General features: G+C 37.8%; 1 protein-coding gene across 8 annotated transcripts in view; it reads right to left on the bottom strand.

Annotated features, from left to right (window-relative positions):
- The window catches only part of ZNF277 (zinc finger protein 277), a 125837-nt gene that overhangs the window by 22922 nt on the left and 79081 nt on the right, over positions 1 to 23834 (bottom strand). For all 8 annotated transcript variants that reach the window (XR_009520661.1, XR_009520662.1, XR_009520660.1 and 5 more), the window contains exons 5-7: positions 12622 to 12713; positions 8239 to 8349; positions 6091 to 6223 (exon numbers count right to left, since the gene is read on the bottom strand). Coding sequence is in view for 4 of the 8 variants with exons in the window: in XM_060020745.1 (XP_059876728.1) it covers positions 6091 to 6223; positions 8239 to 8349; positions 12622 to 12713 (336 nt within the window). In the remaining 4 variants the exon portion in view is untranslated. The remainder of the gene's footprint in view (positions 1 to 6090; positions 6224 to 8238; positions 8350 to 12621; positions 12714 to 23834) is intronic.

Raw genomic sequence — 23834 nt, 5'->3', positions numbered from 1 at the left:
CATATTGTCTTGATTACTGTAGCTTTGTAGTATAGTCTGAAGTGAGAGAGTCTGATTCCTCCAGCTCTGTTTTTTTCCCTCAACACTGCTTTGGCTATTAGGGGTCCTTTGTGTCTCCATACAAATTTTAAGATTTTTTGTTCTAGTTCCGTAAAAAATGCCATTTGTAATTAGATAGGGATTGCATTGAATCTGTAGATTGCTTTGGGAAGTACAGTCATTTTCAGAATATTGATTCTTCCAATCCAAGAACATGGTATATCTCTCCACCTGTTGGTATCCTCTTTAATTTCTTTCACCAGTGTCTTATAAGTTTCTGCATACAGGTCTTTTGTCTCCCTAGGTAGCTTTATTCCTAGGTATTTTATTCTTTTTGTTGCAGTGGTAAATGGGAGTGTTTCCTTAATTTCTCTTTCAGATTTTTCATCATTAGTGTATATGAATGCAAGAGATTTCTGTGCATTAATTTTGTATCCTGCAACTTTACCAAATTCATTGATTGGCTCTAGTAGTTTTCTGGTGGCATGTTTAGGAATCTCTATGTATAGTATCATGTCATCCGCAAACAGTGACAGTTTTACTTCTTCTTTTACAATTTGTATTCCTTTTATTCTTTTTCTTCTTTGATTGCCATAGCTAGGACTTCCAAAACTATGTTGAATAATAGTGGCAAGAGTGGACATCCTTGTCTCGTTCCTGATCTTAGAGGAAATGCTTTCACTTTTTCACCATTGAGAATGATGTTTGCTGTGGGTTTGTCGTATATGGCCTTTATTATGTTGAGGTAGGTTCCCTCTATGCCCACTTTCTGGAGAGTTTTTATCATAAATGGGTGTTGAATTTTGTCAAAAGCTTCTTCTGCATCTATTGAGATGATCATATGATTTTTTTTTGATCATATGATTTTTATTCATCATTTTGTTAATATGGTGTATCACACTAATTGATTTGCGTATATTGAAGAATCCTTGCATCCCTGGGATAAATCCCACTTGATCATGGTGTATGATCCTTTAAATGTGTTGTTGGATTCTGTGTGCTAGTATTTTGTTGAGGATTTTTGCATCTATATTCATCAGTGATATTGGTCTGTAATTTTCTTTTTTTGTAGTATCTTTGTCGGGTTTTGGTATCAGGGTGATGGTGGCCTCACAGAATGAGTTTGGGAGTGTTCCTTCCTCTGCAATTTTTTTGGAAGAGTTTGAGAAGGATGGGTGTCAGCTCTTCTCTAAATGTTTGATAGAATTCATCTGCAAAGCCATCTGGTCCGGACTTTTGTTTGTTGGAAGATTTTTAATCACAGTTTCAATTTCATTACTTATGACTGGTCTGTTCATATTTTCTATTCCTTCCTGGTTCAGTCTTGGAAGGTTATACCTTTCTAGGAATTTGTCCATTTCTTCCAGGTTGTCCATTTTATTGGCATAGAGTTGCTTGTAGTAGTCTCTTAGGATGCTTTGTATTTCTGAGGTGTCTGTTGTAATTTCTTTTTCATTTCTAATTTTATCGATTTGAGTCCTCTCCCTCTTTTTCTTGATCAGTGTGGCTAATGGTTGATCAATTTTGTTTATCTTCTCAAAGATCCAGCTTTCAGTTTTATTGATCTTTGCTACTGTTTTCTTTGTTTCTGTTTCATTTATTTCTGCTCTGATCTTTATGATTTCTTTCCTTCTGCTAACTTTGGTTTTTGTTCTTCTTCCTCAAGTTCCTTTAGGTGTAAGGTTAGACTGTTTATTTGAGATTTTTCTTGTTTCTTGAGGTAGGCTTGTATAGCTATAAACTTCTTTCTTAGAACTGCTTTTGCTGCATCCCATAGGTTTTGGATCGTCGTGTTTTCATTGTCATTTGTCTCTAGGTATTTTTTGATTTCCTCTTTGATTTCTTCAGTGATCTCTTGGTTATTTAGTAACATATTGTTTAGCCTCCATGTGTCTGTGTTTTTTACGTTTTTTTCCCTGTTCTAATCTCATAGCATTGTGGTCCAAAACGATGCTTGATAGGAATTAATTTTCTTAAATTTACTGAGGCTTGATTTGTAACCCAAGATGTGATCTCTCCTGCAGAATGTTCCGTGCGCACTTGAGAAGAAAGTGTAATCTGCTGTTTTTGGATGGAATGTCCTCTAAATATCAATTAAATCTATCAGATCTATTGTGTCATTTAAAGGTTCTGTTTCCTTATTGATTTTCTGTTTGGATGATCTGTCCATTGGTGTAAGTGAGGTGTTAACGTCCCCCACTATTATTGTGTTACTGTCGATTTCCTCTTTTATAGCTGTTAGCAGTTGCCTTATGTATTGAGGTGCTCCTATATTGGGTGCATATATATTTATAATTGTTATGTCTTCTTCCTGGATTGATCCCTTGATCATTATGTAGTGTCCTTCCTTGTCTCTAACATTAACACTCTTTATTTTAAAGTCTATTTTATCTGATATGAGTACTGCTACTCCAGCTTTCTTCTGATTTCCATTTGCACGGAATATCTTTTTCCATCTCCTCACTTTCAGTCTGTATGTGCCCTTAGGTCTGAAGTGGGTCTCTTGTAGACAGCATATAGATGGGTCTTGTTTTTGTATCCATTCAGCAAGCCTCTGTCTTTTGGTTGGAGCATTTAATCGATTTATGTTATTTTTTTGTTTTTTGTTTTGCGGTATGTAGGCCTCTCACTGTTACGGCCTCTCCTGTTGAGGAGCACAGGCTCTGGACGCGCAGGCTCAGCGGCCGTGGCTCACGGGCCTAGCTGCTCCGTGGCATGTGGGATCTTCTCGGACCAGGGCACGAACCCGTGTCCCCTGCATTGGCAGGCGGACTCTCAACCACTGCGCCACCAGGGAAGCCCTAATCCATTCATGTTTAAGCTAATTATTGATATGTATGTTCCTATGACCATTTTCTTAATTGTTCTGGGTTCGTTTTTGTAGGTCCTTTTCTTCTCTTGTGTTTCCCACTCAGAGAAGTTCCTTTAGTATTTGTGGTAGAGCTGGTTTGGTGGGGCTGAATTCTCTTAGCTTTTGCTTGTCTGTAAAGCTGTTGATTTCTCCATCAAATCTGAATAAGATCCTTGCTGGGTAGAGTAATCCTGGTTGTAGGTTCTTCCCTTTCATCACTTTAAGTATATCATGCCACTCCCTTCTGGCCTGTAGAGTTTCTGCTGAGAAATCAGCTGTTAACCTTATGCTAGCTCCCTTGTATGTTATCTGTCATTTTTACCTTGCTGCTTTCAATAATTTTTCTTTGTGTTTAATTTTTGCCAATTTGATTACTATGTGTCTCGGTGTGTTTCTCCTTGGGTTTATCCTGTATGGGACTTGCTGCACTTCCTGGACTTGGGTGGCTATTTCCTTTCCCATGTTAGGGAAGTTTTCAACAATAATCTCTTCAAATTTTTTCTGTGGTCCTTTCTGTCTGTCTTCTCCTTCTGGGACCCCTATAATGCGAACGCTGTTGCGTTTAACGTTGTCTCAGAGGCCTCTTAGGCTGTCTTCATTTCTTTTCATTCTTTTTTCTGTATTCTGTTCTGCAGCAGTGAATTCCACCATTCTGTCTTCCAGGTCAGTTATCCTTTATTCTTCCTCAGTTATTCTGCTATTGATTCCTTCTAGTGTAGTTTTCATTTCAGTTATTGTATTGTTCATCTCTGTTTGTTTGTTCTTTAATTCTTCTAGGTCTTTGTTAAACATTTCTTGCATCTTCTCAATATTTGCCTCCATTCTTTTTCCAAGGTCCTGGATCATCTTCACTATCATTATTCTGAATTCTTTTTCTGGAAAGTTGCCTATCTCCACTTCATTTAGTTGTTTTTCTGGGGTTTTATCTTGTTCCTTCATCTGGTACAGAGCCCTCTGCCTTTTCATCTTGCCTATCTTTCTGTGAATGTGGTTTTTGTTCCACAGGCTGCAGGATTGTTGTTCTTCTTGCCTTTGTCGTGTGCCCTCTGGCGGATGAGGCTATCTAAGAGGTTTGTACAAGTTTCCTGATGCGAGGGACTGGTGATGGGTAGAGCTGACTGTTGCTCTGGTCAGCAGAGCTGAGTAAAACTTTAATCCACTTGACTGGTGATGGCTGGGGCCGGGTTCCCTCCCTGTTGGTTGTTTGGCTTGAGGCAACCCAACACTGGAGCCTACCTAGGCTCTTTGGTGGGGCTAATGGCAGACTCTGGGAGGGCTCACACTCAGAACTTCTGCTGCTAGTGTCCTTGTTCCCACAGTGAGCCACAGCCACCCCCCGCCTCTGCTGGAGACGCTCTAACCCTAGCAGGTTGGTCTGGTTCAGTCTCCTATGGGGTCACTGCTGCTTCCCCTGGGTCCCGATGTGCACACTACTTTGTGTGTGCCCTCCAAGAGTGGAGTCTCTGTTTCCCCCAGTCCTGTCGAAGTCCTGCAATCAAATCCCACTGGACTTCAAAGTCTGATTCTCTAGGAATTCCTCCTTCCGTTGCCGGACTCCCAGTTGGGAAGCCTGACGTGGGGCTCAGAACCTTCACTCCAGTGGGTGGACTTCTGTGGTATAGTGTTCTCCAGCCTGTGAGTCACCCACCCAGCAGTTATGGGATTTGATTTTATTGTGATTGTGCCCCTCGTACCATCTCATTGTGGCTTCTCTTTTGTCTTTGGATGTAGGGTATCTTTTTTGGTGAGTTCCAGTGTCTTCCCATCAATGACTGTCCATCAGCTAGTTTTGATTCTGGTGTTCTCACGAGAGGGAGTGAGAGCACATCCCTCTACTCCACCATCTTGGTTCAGGGCCGATCTTTATTTCAATTCTACTGGAGAACTACTTAACTCCCTCTGTTTTCATGAGTAGTTTTGTTAGGGAACCACTGACTGAAACTGCCCACACTGGATAGGCACGATAACCACTTGCATGACTTATTGTACAATAGGAGATCCTGGTAAGGAACATGGAACCAACAAAGTACCACCAATTGGAAGAATCTGAGAAAGGTCAAAAGGAGAGAGGAGATGCCAGTCCATATGTCCTACCAACCTCCCAGAATCATTCTTGCTGGAATCCATCTTGGCTGAGAGATGTGCACGCCACCAGGAAGAACCATGAGTCAGAATGATTGGCTAGAGACAACCTGGAAACTACCACATCACCATAAAACCTGAGACTGTGAGCCACGTGGCAGAGTACTCCTCCTGGGTTCCCTCTGCTGCTCTCCACCCAGGTGCCTCTTCCCACTAAAGTCTCTTGCTTTGTCAGCACGTCTGTCTCCTTGGACAATACATTTCTGAGTGTTAGATAAGAGCCCACTCTCGGCCCTGGGAGGGGTGTCCCTTCCTGCAACAGTTTCCGTCCTTTGTTATGTATACCTAAAAAAATCAGCAGACTGGGGGCACTCTCCAGTCATTGTGTTAATCAAAATTCCCTTCTCAAATTTCCAAATGCCCCTGTAGAGATGGACATTTGTCTGCAACTGAATACATCTTCTTAAATAAAAGGGACTGTAATCTATAGAGGCCAGCAAATGGTACTGAGGTTTCTGGGCTAGGAGAGCTTTGAAAGTATTTAAAATCTTTGACATGGTATCCCCATTAGTCCATCCTACTAGTCCAAAAAATGAAAGTCCTCTTGCTGAGTGAAATCACTTGGTTTCTCTAAAATTTCCATTAGAAATAAGCTGGCCCAAGAGAATGACAAAGACAAATTTTTATTATTTATTTATTTATTTGATGAGAAACGGGAAGATATTTTAATGGGGGAAAAAGGAATAAGTGAAGAGACTGTCTGTAAACATTTATCTAGCATAGCATCTAGCACATCCAGAAGTCAACAACGTTTTCTGAGTAGAGTACAGAAGTCCCTGTACTCATGGTAATGGACAATCAATGGGGGGCAATGCATGGCTATCCAGGTATGTATGGTTATTTATTTATTTATTTTATCAAGATCACTATGAGTTGTAGAGACATGACCTTTTTACTATATAAACATCTGGCAAATCAAAGACAAATCAAATCAACTTACGCTTTGTAAACTAACCATTTTAAAGATAATCATTGCTTGAAAGAATCCCTCAATTACATTTTGATGTTTGTAGATATGCAATCAAATTGTAACTTATGAAGAGAAAAGAAAGCCTTACCAAATAATTGATGACATAAAATCGGTCATATTCTCTGTTCTTAGGATTGATCCTACGATGCTGTTTTTTCCTCATGTGATCTTTAAGTGTATTTTTGTCCCTGAAGGTCTTTTCACAGTACAAGCACTGCAAGCTACAAGAAAGACACAAATGTTGAGATTAAATAAGTCTCTGAAATAGTTGTTGCATAGCCCTTTATTATTATTATTATTGGGTCTTATAATTTATTCATTTTAGGACTCACAGAATCTTCAAATGGCATATGATACCCTTCTGGAATCCCTTTCATTTTATTCATTTGGCTTTAGAGGATGCATGCTGTGGTTTATTTTGTAGTCGGCTAACTTGGCCAACTTGGCTATTTAGTTAAAACTGTGATATAGATAGCAATTATCCAAAAATGATTTTGGTGCTTTACTAATCGAATTACCTATTCTAAAAATGAAAATGTAGGTATGTTCTTCAAATAAATATATGATAACTAGCTTTGGTTGCCTCCATTGAGTATAACAATTAGTCCATGGTTTGATATATCCTGTGACCTAATTTGCAGGTCTGATTCCTAGCGCCAGCTGTGGGACGTGGTCAAGTTACTTGACGCCTCTGATACCGCTCATTTTCTGCTAACCTGATGATAAAACATACATTTTAGAGAATTTTTACGATAATGTATACATATATGTGCACATAAATTCATAATCATGATAACAATTCACACAAAATATAAATGTATGTATACATGTTTAATTTATTGATATATATACGAATAAAATACCTAGCACATTCATAGCATACAGTAAGTGCTATTTTTACTATCTTATCATTCGCATGTATCTTCTGCTAGAATATTTCCACTGACTGGGAATTCATTACCTAATGAGGCAGTAATGACCAGTTTTGAACAGATTACTAACAAAATGTCTTTCTCATACCAAGCTTGACAGTTGATACTGCCTGGATTACCCAACAGCCATTAGAGTTCTACTTTCTGGAGTAACACAGAATAAGTATACATGAAAACTTATTCAAAAACCAAAACTCTGATGTTTTGGTTTGTTTGGCCTCACTGTGTGTTGGGCACTGAACTTGGGTTCGACAACAAAATGACTGAAATCAGTTGTTGTTTCTATTCTGAATTCTTTTTCATCTTTACTAAACACCCTTTCAATTATTTCTTATGCCACAGAAGTAACTATATTCTTTTATAGTAAACAATTTATGGGCAATAAGTTGATTAGGGATATCATTACTGCTAATCTTGCTAGAAAGCACACCTGGTATTATTTTATAAATGAATGGTCATTCAATAAAAGAGTAAAGAGACTTGTTTTAATGTACTGTTGATACCAGAATTTGAATTCAGAACTTTTTATAATGGGTATTTCTTTCTCAATGTTATTGCTCCAAATGTTGTGGTCTGAGATACCACATTCATTAGTATTATATTAAATAAATAAAACTAGGTTTTGAGAGTAAAATCTTGGGCCCTTTCCTAGAAAGAAAAGAGGATAGATTTTTGAAAGCCATTTTGGTGATGTAGAGAATTTCCTTCCCTATTTCTACAAGCTAAACTCTAGATACTCACGGTTGCCAGAATATGACCTTGAGAAAAGTGGAGTGTTATGATATATAAATGTGAATAAATACTAAAAGGTAAAAGAATGCAATCAGTATGTTATGTTTCACATAAAACTGAATAACATCTAGCAATGTGACAATATATTTACTTTACTAAATGTGTAGAAAAATTATAGAGAAAAGTAAAGAAATTATGAATCCGAAATGAAGAATAGTGGTTTCTGGGGGAGATACTAATGAGGAAGGGCACACAGCGAGATTCAAAGGAAATAATAACATTCTCTTTCTTAGGCTGGTTAAGTATATTTTTCATACCCTATATAATAACATACCTTATAATGGCATATACATTGTTTGGTATATAAGACATTTATATTTTAAAACTACTAAAAGGCAATATGATCTACAAAAAATAAGGATTGTCATACAAAATGTGAACTCCTCCAACACGAGAAATGAGAAAATTCCATTTCTTGAGTTACTTCTGACTATTAAATTAATTTTTAAAAATTCAAAACAGAATCCAAGATTGAGACAGCTTCAGGTCGTGTTTCATAAAAAAGTACTTACTTGTCAAGCTTTTTCTGTAATGTACACAGAAATTCATTGCAGTTTACAATGTTGTCTGGCAACCCAATGTTGAAAGTGTGTTCTCTGGCCATATGGTTCAAAAGAACAGATCTAGGAAGAAATTTGAGTAATTTGCATTATTTACAACTTATCTAGGAGCAAATCAGGTCATGAGTATTGTTTGTATAATGATAACAACACTAATTAGAAGTACAAGCAAAGGTTAATAAACACTGAAACACACATTTGGGCTATGAAATAGTGACATGTTATAAAAAAAGTATGCATATAAGCACTATCATATGAAAAGAAAGTCAACAGAAACTGTTGCTGAGGAAGCCCAAATGTTGGACTTGTCAGACAAAGACTTTAAATCAGACAATAAGAATATGTGTAAAGAATTAAGGAAAACCATGTCTAAAGAATCAAAAAAAGGTATGAGAATAATATCTTATAAAAAAGAGGATACTAATAAAAAAACAGAAATTAAAAAAAACATACAAATCTGGAGATGAAATGTACAGTAACTGATATGAAAAATTCACTAGAAGGTCTCAAAAGAAAAACTGAACTGGCAGAACAAAGAACCAATGAACTTGAAGATAAATTTAGATTTTCTAGTCTGTGGAACAGAAGAAAAAAGAATGAAGAAAAATAAATTGAGCCTCAGACACCATCCCATCTACCAACATCTGTATAATAGGATTCCCAAAAGGCAAAGAAAGATAGGGGAAGAAAGAATATTTGAAGAAGTAATGGCCAAAAACTTCCCAAATTTGATGGAAAACATTAATCCAAACAGAAGAAGCCCAATAAACTTCAAGTATAATAAATCAGAGAGACCCATACCAAGAAAAAATATGAAGATGAAATCAAGACAGGTCCCAGATAACAAAACCTGAGAAAATTCACTGCTAACAGACCTGCCCAACAAGAAACTAAAAGAAGTCCTTTGGGCTAAAATGAAAGGATGCTAGATAGTAACTCAAACATACATAAAGAAGTAAAAATCTCCAGTAAAAGTAATTACACAGTCAAATATAAAAGGCAGTATTAAATGAATTATTGTTTACAAATCTTTTCTTCCCATATCTGATGTAAAAATAACTGCATGAAGTAACGATTTTAAAGACATGTTAATGAGCTTATAATGTATAAAGATGTAGTTTGTATGAAAACAGTAGCACAAAGGAGTGGGGAAAGAGCTAGCTACGTTGGAGCAAAGTTTTTGTATACTGTTGAAATTACGTTGGTATTAATCTGAACCTAATTGTTTTAAGTTAAAATGTTAGGGGCTTCCCTGGTGGCACAGTGGTTGGGAGTCCGCCTGCCAATGCAGGGGACATGGGTTTGGGCCCTGGTCTGGGAGAATCCCACATGCCATGGAGCAGCTAGGCCCGTGAGCCACAACTGCTGAGCCTGCGTTCTAGAGCTTGAGAGCCACAACTACTGAGCCCTTGTGCCACAGCTACTGAGGCTGCACGCCTAGAGCCCGTGCTCCACAACAAGAGGCCACCACAACAAGAGGCCTGCATACCACAATGAAGAGTAGCCCCCGCTCGCTGCAACTAGAGAAAGCCCATGCGCAGCAATGAAGGCCCAGTGCAGCCAAAAATAAATAAATTTATAAAAAAATAAATAAAATGTTAATTGTAATCTCCAGTGAATTGTAGTGGATAGTGAATGGGCCACTAAGAAAATAACTCAAAAAATATAGTAAAAGAAACAAAGGAATAAAAATGGTACACTAGAAAATATCTATTTAACAAAAAAGAAGGCAGTAATGGAGGGGAGAAATAAAAAAAAGAAACTTAAAACGTAAAACAAACAGCAAAATGGTCTAAGTAATCCCATCTCATCAGTAATTACATTAAACATAAATTAGACACTCCAACCAAAAAGCAGAGATTAGCAGAATGGATTAAAAAACATGATCCAACTATATGCTGTTTACAGGAGACACATTTTAGATTAAGATTGAAAGAAATAGCTTCATACATTCCAGAGTCAAAAGTGTATAGGAGAGGGGAGATAGATGTAGGATAGCAAGAAAGTACTTATTCTTCTATCCTTATCATTAACCCATGTCCTTTGTCTTTCTATTCTTTTTATGTCCCTAGGCTGGGAGGACACAAATATAATCCCAAAGTATTGCTAATAACGTACAAAGCTGGAATCAGTTTATATCTTTAATCTTTTATTATAAACTGACCTTTTCATAAACAAGAACTGCAGAAGGGGACATTTTATAAAAATGAGATGCTGCTTATCTTTGTCATTGGTTAATTTCTTAAAAATTTTGTTTATTAGAGAACAATGACATAGTCAATCAAAACTACTGAGGAGTTCACTTAATTCCCATGTCACCCCAGTCAACAGAGAATACAGATACAGATAGAAAATAACAGGAGGATTATATTAGGAATTATAGGAGCACCAATATTCAGTAAGTTGAAATACCAATATTATCAGAATTTCATATCATATGGACATATACTTCAAATCACATCAGTCCCTACATTTATCATAAAAACTTAAGCTTTATATAAATATAAAATTTTTTTATAAAATAAACTTTATATAAATATAAAAATATTTATAGCTTTTTAATACTAGAGATTCCTAATAATAATCACACATCTCCTCACTAGGTTAATAATAGTTTTAACATAAAATCAGAAACAACATGCTAAAAAGAAGTAGCAATGCTTGGCAACCTTTTTGATAGTGAGGTGGTCCTCACTGCCATCCTCATAAAGCCCTTTGAAACTGACAGGGTTAGAGCATAATTAGTGACCTTGGCACAGATTTTTCTCCATGCTAACTGATTCTATATGAGAATCAAATCTTCATCACTGGTGTTTTCAACATTGATGCTTCATCCAAACCCTTTTCTAAATTCAAACAAATAGCTACCCTCTCCTCTTCAATGTTTTTCAGACAACGATGTCAGTTTGTGCTAGGCTTTTCTTTTTTTTTTAGAAACTAAAGACTGCTTTCATTCAAGTGGGTGGGAGAATGATATTTTTCTGATTGTCCATTGTATGCTGTCACTGAAACTATTCCCATTTCCTAGAGGTTACAACTTCATGACTTATATTTAAGTGAATGTACATTTGTAAATATTACTATTGCATAAAAAGAAATTTGTCTGATCTTTGTCCCTGGTTCCAGGCACTGAGCTTCAAAAATCCTTGGAATTTCTCTATGATCAGATTACCTTTGCTAATAAAGTGACTTGTGGTAGGCCTCTAGAAAGCTTCAGGATGGGGATTGGTTACCAGAAAGACTAACAATGTGATCAAAGGGTTGGGACTTAGAGCCACCCTGACCTCCAGAAAGGAGAGAGGGGCCGGAGATTAAGTTCAATAATTAAATCAATCATGCTTACATAATGAAGCATGTAAAAATTCTGGATACCAAAACTCAGTGAAGATTCTTGGTTGGTAAATACACTGATGTGCCAGGAAGATGATATATCCTGATTCTTTGAGGAGAAGGCATAGAAGCTCTGTGTTCAAGACCCATCCAGACCCTGCTCTGTGTCTCTTCATTTAACTGTTCCTCATCTGTATCCTTTATGATGAACACTTTCCTGAGTTTTGTGAGCCATTCTAGTGAATTAATGAACCTATGCAAATTATTGGTGGGTAGCCATGAATTCGTAGCCAGTTGGTCAAAAGTGCAGGTGTCCTGGGGAACCCCTAAACTTGTGGCTGGTGTCTGAAGTGTGGGCAGGCTTGTTGGGGATGATGCCCTTAAACCTGTAGAGTCTGATGCTAACTCTGGGTGGTTAGCATTAGAACTGAATTACAGTACACCAGTTGGTTTTGGGCCAGTTGGGGTTGGTGACAGAATTACCAATTCCCCATTGTTTTCCCCCTTAGATCTTTATCATTTTTAATGTTCAAAAGTGAAACACCAAAAACTGCTAAAGGATTTTTTTTTGTCCACTTGGCTCAGCATTTGGGATCTTAGATCCCCAGCCAGGGATCACACCTGTGGCCCCTGCAGTAGAAGCACAGAGCCTTAACCACTGGACTGCCAGGGAAGTCCCAGCCAAAGGTTTAGCGTTAACAGGTTTATACAGAAGGGCACGTCTGTTGTAGTTTGCTGCACGTGGTCTTGCCTGTCGGACAATTTAAAAAGCCCTACAACATTAAACACAATTCTATTTCTGGCATCTAAAAAATTTATCCCCCTACTCTGCTTAGAGCAACTACATTCCATCTTTGATGTCTGGTGGATTAAAAAAAAATTACTGTGGATATATGAAAGGGTTCTGAGCCAATCCATAGAACTTAGTCTATATAGCCATTGTGGATGTTTTGGTAAGTCTTCAGATGAAAAACAGTAAAATTTAAAGACATAAATAATTGCTACCTGTTTCCGAGGAATTCCTCATTGCAAAACATACAACTGCCTTGAAAACTGTTATCATTTCGCTCTTGTTGCTGTTGTTCCAGAATTTCTTTCTGTAAAATAGAAACACAGATATATGATATTATCTTTAATAAATCCATAGTTAGCTAATGAAAAATGTCATAGTCTGGATGGGAGGAAATTGGGGTAGAAGCATAAAAGGAAGTATGTGAACACTGATGATATTTTGAATTTCTCCATTCCTGTCCTTGTACCTAAACTCCAAGTCTATACTGTTAAATGCCAGACAACATACCATTAGGATAGCTATGTAGGAAACTTGAAGTCAATAGGGTCTCACCATCCTTCACTACTCTGTCCTTCCTCTGTCTTTATTAATCATCTCCCAACCTCACTCTCTTCCAAAAGCAAAAATGTGCTCCTTTCTGTAATTCTCAGTTTAGTTTGTAATCAAGTTCTGATCAATTTTTCACTTGGACTTTCATATTACTTCTCTCCACCATTCCCAATGCCATCACCCTGAATCCAGTCTTTAATCAGTCATTATGAGATTACTATAAGTAAGTCTCTTAGAGGGTCTGCCTTATTTCAATCCTTTTTTTCTATCATATCCATCCTCTCTTTTGTTGCTAGAAAAACTTCTTAAAATTATTTTCATGTACAATTATCCTGTTACTCTCCAACTCTAATAATTTAAAATTTACATTGGTAACACCCTATTCTAATCATGGTGGTTCTTCTACACATTGTTTTTCCATGAGGTAATTTTATTTCTCTTTGCTTTTTCACTCTTATAAATATTAACTGTTCTTTAAGGTCCAACTTGATCCCCATTTCTGCCATGTAGTCATTTCTGGACTACAATAGTTAAGAGCTCAGACTCTGAAACATCAAATAGAACTAGATTTGAATCTGGCTCTCACCTGTACTCAATATTTTATTTAACATCTTTAATACTCAATTTTAAGATGAAAATGAAAATATTACCTCATAGCATTGTTTATGGGATTAAATCAGAAATTTATGTACAGAATTCAAATTGTGCATGTGTATGGTCAAGCCACTCAAGATGGCTGTTCTCTTGCTCTCTGTACATCCCCTGACCAACCAGTGCCTGCTTCACCTATACCCTATGCACATGACTGACCTTCTTGTGTACTTGCCCCAGGCCCCAGCTAGTGATTGTTCTCATCAAAGGGGCGCTGAGGTGTGTGCCTCTCTACTGGTTTCCCTGGTAACTAATGAGCTCACCTGATGTCAATTCCCCAATAACTGGTAACTTGCTTTACCATCATCTCTTTTGCTTGCTTTTATCTTCTAAATGGATATGAAAACTCTTTGAAATTAAAAGAAAGTCTTTATGCTGTTCTTATTTTACACCTGCATATGACTCTCCAGCTATTCTTATAACATGAAGCTCAAAACACGAACTTCATAAACTTTATTGCTGATTCTGTAAATATCTGTAGGACAGCATAAAAAATGAGCTTGTATCTAGAAGCTTAACAAATTCCATGTGGCATTTCTGGAAATGTATCACCAAACATTTAGAATTATTAATCCACTGAAGAAAAAAATTAAGAAGCTGCCAGGATAAAAATCAATTCAATCAACTTCTGGTTTCAGCCATGATGAAATAATGGATATAACACTTCTCCTCCCCTTGTAAACTACTGTAAAACAAATTGCTTCATATATCTTATCTTTTTTCAGAAAATGTATAATAGGGACTTCGCTGGTGGCTCAGTGGTTAAGAATCCACCTGTCAGTGCAGGGGACAAAGGTTCGAGCCCTGGTCCAGGAAGATCCCACACGCCGTGGAGCAGCTAAGCCCGTGCGCCACAACTACTGAGCCTGCGCTCTAGAACCCGCGAGTGACAACTACTGAGCCTACGTGCCACAACTACTGAAGTCTGTGTGCCTGAAGTCTGTGCTCCGCAACAAGAGAATGCACCACAGTGAGAAGCCCACACATGACGAAGAGTAGACCCCGCTCACCGCAACTAGAGAAAGCCCACGCGTAGCAATGAAGACCCAACACAGCCTCCCCCCTCCACCACACAAAAAGAAAATGGACAATAGCACATGGCTGTGATTGATGAGTAAAAAAAAATAATACATTGCCAGTTTTCTGTTGGGTAGTGTTTTCCAAATTGCAACATAGGGAAGTTAAACCCAAATGAAGGTTATGTATCTACCTCACTTGGTGTAGAAGGAAAAAAAGACTGGCATTCAGGATACAAAAGCAAGGGGAATTTGTGGGACAAGGTACTAGAAAGAAGAGAGCTGCAGAGGAGGAGCTCAAGAAACCTGGACTGGGATTCTTTTTACCTTGGTCCAAATACTGAGCTGTACATGTATAGGGCAGAATCTGTGAGACTTTACAAAGGAGTTGCCAGGGTCTGTGAAGATTCTGGAAATTACAGCACTGGAATATGTTGGAGCTTTGACATACAGAATGGAGACACCTTGCTCAACACTTCAGGCACACAGCAAATATAAAAGAACACTGTTTACTTCATGAAGTTTAGGGCTTTATGCTGGCAGCAAGTGGATAGATAAAAGCAAAAGAAATAAAGGGAGTAAGGTTGATGTATCAGACAATTTTAATTATTGCTTTTTTTTTTTTTTGCAGTACGCGGGCCTCTCACTGTTGTGGCCTCTCCCGTTGTGGAGCACAGGCTCCGGATGCGCAGGCTCAGCGGCCATGGCTCACGGGCCTAGCCGCTCCGTGGCATGCGGGATCTTCCCGGACCGGGGCATGAACCTGTGTCCCCTGCATCGGCAGGCGGACTCTCAACCACTGCGCCACCAGGGAATTACTGCTTTTTAAGTGAATCTTACATAAAAACTGAAAGTGACAGTAAAAGTCAAATTAAAGGAAAACCGAACTTTTATAAACGTATAGTTCGACTAAAAAAGAAAACACGCTTCAGAGCCCTATATTTACAACTTTGGTAGCAGCAAAACCAAAAACCCAATAAAGCTCTTGATAAAGATCACTATAAACATCCCACAGTAAGGCTGAGCAATACTTTCTCTGTCTGCTCCTGTTTTCAGCCTACAAGACCTGTTAATGCTTATTAAAAATCATCATCTCATATTTCTCAGGCTGGTGATGATATAACCCAAAGTTGGCTAAAGAAAAATCTTATTCAACTTAATATTTCCTTGGTTTTGACTCAGCACAAATATAACAGATTTGTGAGTCTAAACCAGAGTGATACTGAGCCATCTACAGTTTTCTTTGGCCAAATTTAAGTTTTATCAGTTGACCCTGAATTGCACAACCTGAGTGTAGACACCTGAAGTTGTGTATAAATTGATTCTTCTTAGGAGAGCCTAATTTACATTTTGGTGAATTAGAAGGAGCATGGAGTAGACAGGGCACTAAAGCAAGAAGCCACTTTTTTTTTAAAAAAATTAATTTATTTTTGGCTGTGTGCGGGCTTTCTCTAGTTGCAGCGAGCAGGGGCTACTCTTCGTTGTGGTGCGTGGGCTTCTCATTGCGGTGGCTTCTCTTGTTACGGAGCACAGGCTCTAGGTGTGAAGCCTTCAGTAGCTGTGGCACGTGGGCTCATAGAGCGCAGGTTCAGTAGTTGTGGCTCATGGGCTTAGTTGCTCCGTGGCATGTGGGATCTTCCCGGACCAGGGCTCGAACCTGTGTCCCCTGCATTGGCAGGCGGATTTCTAACCACCGCGCCACCAGGGAAGTCCCCAAGAAGCCACTTTTTAATGGCAAGTAACTAAAACCACGCTGTTCTTTTGTTCGCATTCTGGAGGTTGTCTCATATGGTGATGAGGTGGCACTGTGAATTCTCTGCTAGTTTATCTGCACTACCTAGAGACAAGGGCTCTAGAGTACCTGTGTCGTCCCTATTCTGGCAGGTTCCATACAACTCCTTTCATTTTTATCTAAGTTCATTCTTTCACGATCTGCCTTCTGTTCACTGCACAAACTCTTTTTAAACTCTTTCCCAGACCTTCTGCCAAGGGGAGCTACTTAAACCATTTGTTGTTTCACCTCTGCTTTCTGTTTATTTCATTTGCATAAGACTTTTCTCATTTTAATAACATCAATGTAAGAAAGAGTTCTATAATTGGGAAAAATGGACATGGCCACCAGGCAGTTCAGCTTTGGATTCTCTGCTGCAACTGTTCAGCTCCAACTTGTATTCTTGCCATATTTGACTCTTGTCGTTGCAATAACATGAATACTCTACCTATTCCTTCTTGGCTATTTTCCTGTCTCCCCATTAACATATTCTATTTCTACTAACCACATCTAACCTCTCCAGTAAGATTTCCTTCTGACCAATGCTGCTCAGTACTGGCATTTTAGAATTTGAGAACTGAAAGGGACCTCATGAAACTACGGACTAACTCCCTACAAAGAGATGTTGGGGTGACCTGTTTAAAGCTACAAAGCTACTTGGTGCCATATCCGGATACCACATTTGCTTTTTTTCCCTCAGAACGTACCCACTGTAGCATATCTAGACACATAGCATATAACAATAACCTTTCTATTTAGTGAACAAACAAGTTCAGAATCCAGGGGATAGATATCTGGAAAGGTAGGGCAACATAAAAATTTTTCTTACAAAATATCCACGCAAAAACTTCATTTAGATGTCTTAGATGGATTACTTCTCAGCATTTGAGGCTTTAGAACACAGTAAAATAACAGGAGAGATAATATATACAAATGTGATCATGCCTTATTTCTGACAATTATAAAAAGAGGTATACTGGCTAAGTTGATTTTCTTGATCGTAGAAATTTTAATTTGGTATTTAAAGGGTTAATAGTTTTACACAAAATGGTTTCCAAGACACCTCTCATGTTTTCCCTACTTTCAAAACTTGAGATATGATTTAACCTTTTCTGTATGATGTAGGGTCCTTGCTATGAACAATTACTACTATATTGTGCTATAACGTCCCAATTTACTTTCAGGATCTCTGACTCTAAACTGTTGTGCTCTTCTGGTTGGCCTTCCTTCTCACTCTTTTATGGTCATCGCTGTCAGTGAGTCTACTTCTGCACCCACCAACTGGCTCTGCCATCTACACCTCCTTTTCATTTGCTATCCTCTGCATAGACCTCCTGTTTTTCTCCTTAAACTAGAACAAGATTATAGGAATTCCTAAAATCCAGCTAAAGAAAAATAGATAATCAAATTCTACGGATAAAATTAAGTCAAATTTGTTTGGTATCTGAGAAAGAGGAGCTCCCAGTATTTGGATGGGCTTTGTGGAAGTTATTTTTACCTCATAGGGATGCTTTTTCTCTGATTTCTGTCCTCTGTGCTATTTGGATCTACTGAGGTTACCAGATACCAGATGGACAGATTTATAGGAAAGACTTTCCCTGTACACACACATTTAAAAAGTATGTTTATCCAAAGCATGTCCAGAGAGATGGAAGTCAAAATCTGATTGTAAATGGACCTTAAAAAAAAAACCCTAGTATATAAATATGTAATGACTATATCTGAAAGTGAAACAATTAGAACTGGTACTTAAAGTAACATGAAATAGCTCCCTGTTTTCTACTGAATAAAATCCACAATCTTTAGAATGGCATTCACATTGCTTTGTACCTGATTCTATTCTAGGTTTCTAAAAGCCTTCTCTTGCATTGCTTCTCCATATAAACTCTGTTACAGGGAAAAACAAGAACATCTGCTATAATCTGTGTATTACTCTTCTCAATAGCAGTTCTCAATTACTTATTGTGATTCCTCAGGCCACTCAATGGTCTGGAGTAACTGTTCTCTCTTTTTTTCACCCACCTTTGCCAACTGGAGTTCTCTTCCCTAATCCTTCAGAGCTCAGTTCAAACACTACATCTCTGTGGTGAGTGGGAACAACAACTGATGGGGACTCAGGAGATGTGTATTCTTGTCCTGGTTTTGTGACTAACTAGCTCTAAATGTGGCCTTAAGCATGCCACTTCTCTAGGACTTAGGTTCTGGTGATCCCTAAATTGCTTCTGAAACATTCTACAAATCATAAAGTGGACTGACCCTGACCACTTCTGTGCTAGAAGTATCTTCTTTTGCCACCACAGTATGTAGTGTTCCACAGACATCTACATTGCTTGGTCTTCAAGAAAACTATGTCCCAACCATCTCTACTAAGAGAACATGGAGCTTCTTTATGTCACATGTACACAATTTATTAGAGTAGACTCTTAATAATACATGATAACTACATTTACACCCCCAGTGCAACAACATACACACTACAAATGTGAATGCTCTCCTGAAAATCAGAATGAAATTCTCAAAGGAGATGAGTTTATAAAACAATTGATTATCTCTTACTCATATAGGACTGGCACTTCATATAGACTATAAAATGGAGAGCTTTCCACAGCAATAGTAAGTTGGTATTTATTTAAACAAAGATAATAGCCTACTGCATATGTAAACTATCCTAAAAAATGGTATTTATTACGGTTATTAATTTAAAAGTTCTAAAGTAGCTGTTTTTTTTTAAAAAACTCACAACTGGTAATTTTTAGAAATATAAAGAGTTACATACAGAATTTTAGATTGCTATGGGATAGGAATTTGGAGAACAAGTTTTTACTTTTTTTCACTTAAATGCTTTCATTTTAATACAGTATATATACTTTTAATAAGTATATATCTTAAAAGCATAATTATCAATTCATGTTTCTAAGATGACTTTTTGAGAGAAACAGGAGATGCAAGTCAAGATAAGGAAATGAACTAGAATGATAATTATTAAATCCAACAATTAAGGAAACTAAGTATATTGAAGTAGAATGTTATTGTTTTATTCTTTAAACATATTAAGAAATAAAATAATGGCAACACACTCTCCCTCTTATCTACTCTAATAAAGCCTACTCTATGAAATGTCTGTCTGTACATTATAAAATAGGAAATTATTATTTCTTAATATAGGAACAAGAAATATATAGATATACTTTTAGTGAAATTTTACTTATACATAAAATAAATCATGTGAAGATGAAAAAGAAATTATTTTAATTCTGCAACTATTATATCCTATAATAGCTTTCATCATCCTGTTGTAATCAATTCAGTAAATTAAGAAGATAGTTCTCATTTATTTGTTGAAATTGGCTTTGCTGACAGTTATGTCAGGATATGCCAAACGAGTTAGTAAACCTGGAAGCTATTCAAGTCATGTAACTCTGTCAGTGTCTCTTATTTTCTTACCATTTTTTATTATGAAAAATTTCACAAACAGGAAAGTTGAAAGACTAGTACAATGAACATTCCTATACTCAATATATATATTCAATAATTGTTCACATTTCACCACCGCTTCCCTCTCTTTTCACACAAACACAGACACACACACACACACTATACACATATATATTTACCACTAAACATCTTCTGTTTTGTTGAATCATTTGAACGTAAGAGAGTGAGCTGCAGACCTCATGACACTTCACTCAAATACTTCAGCATCCCTCTTCTAATAAGGACTTTCTCCTATATACAACCATGGTGCCACTATCATTATACCTAAGAAAATCAATAATAATTCCAAAATAGTATGTAACATCCAGGCAATATTTAAATTTCCTCAACTGTCCCAAGAATGTCTTTTAATGTTCTTCTCTTCCCCAACTCCCACCAAGACCATCATCGGTTCACACATTTCATTTGGTTGCTGGGTGCCCTGCTGCCAAATCTTTGTCCCCCTCCCCTTCCTCTTAAAAAAAATCTTTTTTTTTCATCCATCCGATTCCCCCACTCTCTAAATCATAAGCCACAAAATAACTAACCAGCCTGGGACTTAGGCTCTGAAGTCTGGTAAAGGGAAACTTTTCCCAACTCAATAATGGTCTTCTAAAGTATATGGATGACTGCTAGGAAAACCTTGTTAATTTTACTAATTTTATGTAATGTACCCCACCAGATAAAAAGCTTGCCAAGGGGCAGAACTGCTTGGTTCATCTTTGTAGTCCCTACTGTGCCTCACCGACGGGAGTAAGCAATAACTGTTGAATGGAAGTGCTCTGTTTCCTATGGTCTCTACTTCCTCAGACCCCTTGAACAGTCAGGAGGGATCTAGGTAAAAGAGAGCCACATCACCACTATGTTCCTCCACCCTTATTCCCACTGCTGCTAACTTGGTATGATGTGACAAAACAACACTGAGCTTTAATGATTCTGTATTTCCTCCTTCTGTGGCACACATGTTGATTGCTGCTGATCACGCGTTAGTGAGGAAGAAACTGGGTGGAAGACACTTGGGCAGTCAAGAACAAATTTTTTTTCTTTCCTCCTGCCCTTCCTTCCTTTCTTCCTTTAAGCTTGGTATCTGATAGGATTAATCATAGCATATGTTTGAAGTCACTTATGAACAGAAAAATATAATATTAGGAGAACAATCCATAGAAAGCATCACAAAGATGTGCAAATCCAAGCCACCATTTTTGTGCTTTTATTTTTCTAAAAAATCCCATGCTAGGTAGATAGACTAGATTTTATTCATGGATTTACAGAATAGAGGGATGAAGAGAACGTCACAGATGTTATACGTTGGAACTTCTCAAAGCAGCTGACAAAATCAGATAAAATTTTCATTACAAAATAGGCTTGGATAAAAACCATAGCTGTAAGAATACAGCTGAGGTATTAGGCAAAGAGTCATAATAACAAGCTGTATGTTTATGTAATTGGTTTAAAATGTCAAGAATGGTAGCAAAGGGGTCAGTGCATAGTCTTTTATCTTTATTCATAAGCCGAAGCAGAGGAAACATTAATGAAACAGCAGACATAGCAGATGGCATGCAACACCGTCACAGGGGACTGACATATAGGTAGAAAATGAAATTTGTGAGTTAGGTTGGAAATTATAAAAATCATCCATTTTGGGAAAAAGTAATTTAGAAAATGTCAATTTATAAGTATTTGTACACAGGAAAGAAAAAACTGATGCTTAAATGACAAATCCAATGGAAACAGCTTGCATTAACATAAGGAAGTAAAACTAAGGCTGATGTTATTAATTACAGATATCAAAAACATTTTATTGATACTGACATATTAGATTCACAATAGTTTCCTGGCTAAATGGCTGTATGAGTGACTATGAGAGAAAATCGCACACTCTGAAGGTTCCCTCCCAACCTAGCTCAAAGGCAGCAGCATGGCAGAACCTGCCAGGAATTCTCAGTCCAGGAGCCCAGTTGCCCTCCTCCAATAAAGAACACAACACATCTCCCTAATAAAGGTAGAGCAGTGGACCAAAGGCTCCACAGAAGGGCAGTAGAACTCCTTATTCCTCCTGCTTTCTATTTCTAGAACCATGTATTATCTCTGAGGTATCTGGAATGATTTCATTTAAGTATTTCAGGTGATTACAAAACAATGTAGCATAAAAATGAGTAAAGGAAGAAAGAAAAATTCATGTGGGATGGGCACATAAATTAAAGATAAAAAATAAAAAGAAGTATACGTGTACACGTATATACACACCCAAACCCACACATTCACACTTATAGGTGGGCCTCAAATTTGGCTATCAGCTTCCTTAGATGAGGGAAACAGATGGACAGGAGTTTGTGTAACAAAGAATTTGGCTGGCTTTGTCCCCTGTTCCTAGGAGATAACCTCTAAAGCCTTGGAATTTCTTGAGTGGCTGGAGTGTCTCTGTTATTCCTGGTGGGCCCTTTGACTCCACCTGATAGTTTATGCTAATGAGATAACTCAGAATGGGGACTGCCATGCCACAAAGACCAACCATATGATTAGTGGGTTAGGGCTTTGAGCCACAGGATATCAGTCTGACTTCAGGAAGGGGAGGGGAACTTGAATTTGAGTTTAACCATGTGGTCAATTAGTCAATCAATCAAGCTTAATGAAGTTTCATTAAAAACTCTGGACACCAAAGCTCAGGTAAGCTTTCCTGGTTGCCAATACTGTGTGTATGACACACACGGATGTGCCAGAAGGGCAATACATCCCTGGGGACAATGGAAGTTTGTGTTTGGGGCTCTCCCAGACCTCACCCTATGTATGTCTCTGGCTGGTTCTGATTTGGACCTATTTCTACAATAAAACTGTAATCATAAATTACTGCTTTCCTGAGTTTTGTGAGTCATTACTGCAAATTAATGAAACAGAGGGTGTTAGTGGGAACCCCTTGAATTTGTAGCCAGCTGGTCAGAAGTGAAGGCGGCCTGGGGATCCCCCAACTTGTGGCTGATGTTTGAAGTGAGGATAGTCTTGTGAAGTCTGGCCTAACACTGGGAAGCTAGCAGTCATTGAAAATAAGTATACTATGTGATATAATGGGCAATATACCAAGAATAAATAGACCAAACAAGATGGACTGTTTCTCATATTGATTCTCCAAAGCTGTCTCTCGTGCCAAAGCATATCCCAAAACTTAGTGAAAGCAACACAGAGGGGTGGGATAAGAACTGTCATGATGCAATACAGATACCTGCTTCCTCTTGATTAGAGGTTGAGAGTTTAAGATTTCCTAGAAAAATTATGAACTTCCCTAAACAATTTTCCCTGAACATCGTTTTTATAAATATCGGTTGATAATATTCTTGACTTTGTCCTTCCAGTCAAGTAGCTGGAATGTTACTTTTCTAAGCTCTCACTTGGATGCAGAGCCACTGGACTTAGAATGTAACCAGGAGACATCTGAGTTGACACTCTCTTATAAAAACTGCATAGTCCTAAACGTGGACTGGAGTTGACATGGAAAGTCATTTAATTCTTTGTCAAAAATGACTCAAGGGGATAGCCACACACCAGACAAAAGAGTCCCCTAGAAAAATCGTTTTAAATCCCTACCTCACCCTCCCAACACCAATTACTAGCCTCCAAAGTTGTACTTCATTTATCATGGTCACAATTTTTAACATGGATTAAATTTTAAGGAAGGTGTCACCAGTTGCCTAGCCCTGACTGGGTGGGTGAGTGGGGGGTTGTCAGGAAAGTACTCAAAGAACACCTGACAGTGACTGACATAATTTGCTGGCATATACTCCAAAGACAAACTTCTAGCAAAATGTATACCAAGGTAACTAAATGTGGTAATTTACTGATACAATATTCACTGATACCTTGGTCAAAAGTCCAAGATTAGACACTAAACAATAACAGGTTTTGGAATTTATTTACGACAACTAGTTAGTACAGCCAATTGTCTCTTTTAGTAGACAGATACATATGTATG

Source organism: Delphinus delphis, chromosome 9, assembly GCF_949987515.2.
Source record: "Delphinus delphis chromosome 9, mDelDel1.2, whole genome shotgun sequence".
Classification (NCBI taxonomy): Eukaryota; Metazoa; Chordata; class Mammalia; order Artiodactyla; family Delphinidae; genus Delphinus; species Delphinus delphis.
The sequence above is the reverse complement of the archived record's forward strand: the minus strand, read 5'-3'. Positions and strand labels throughout refer to the sequence as shown.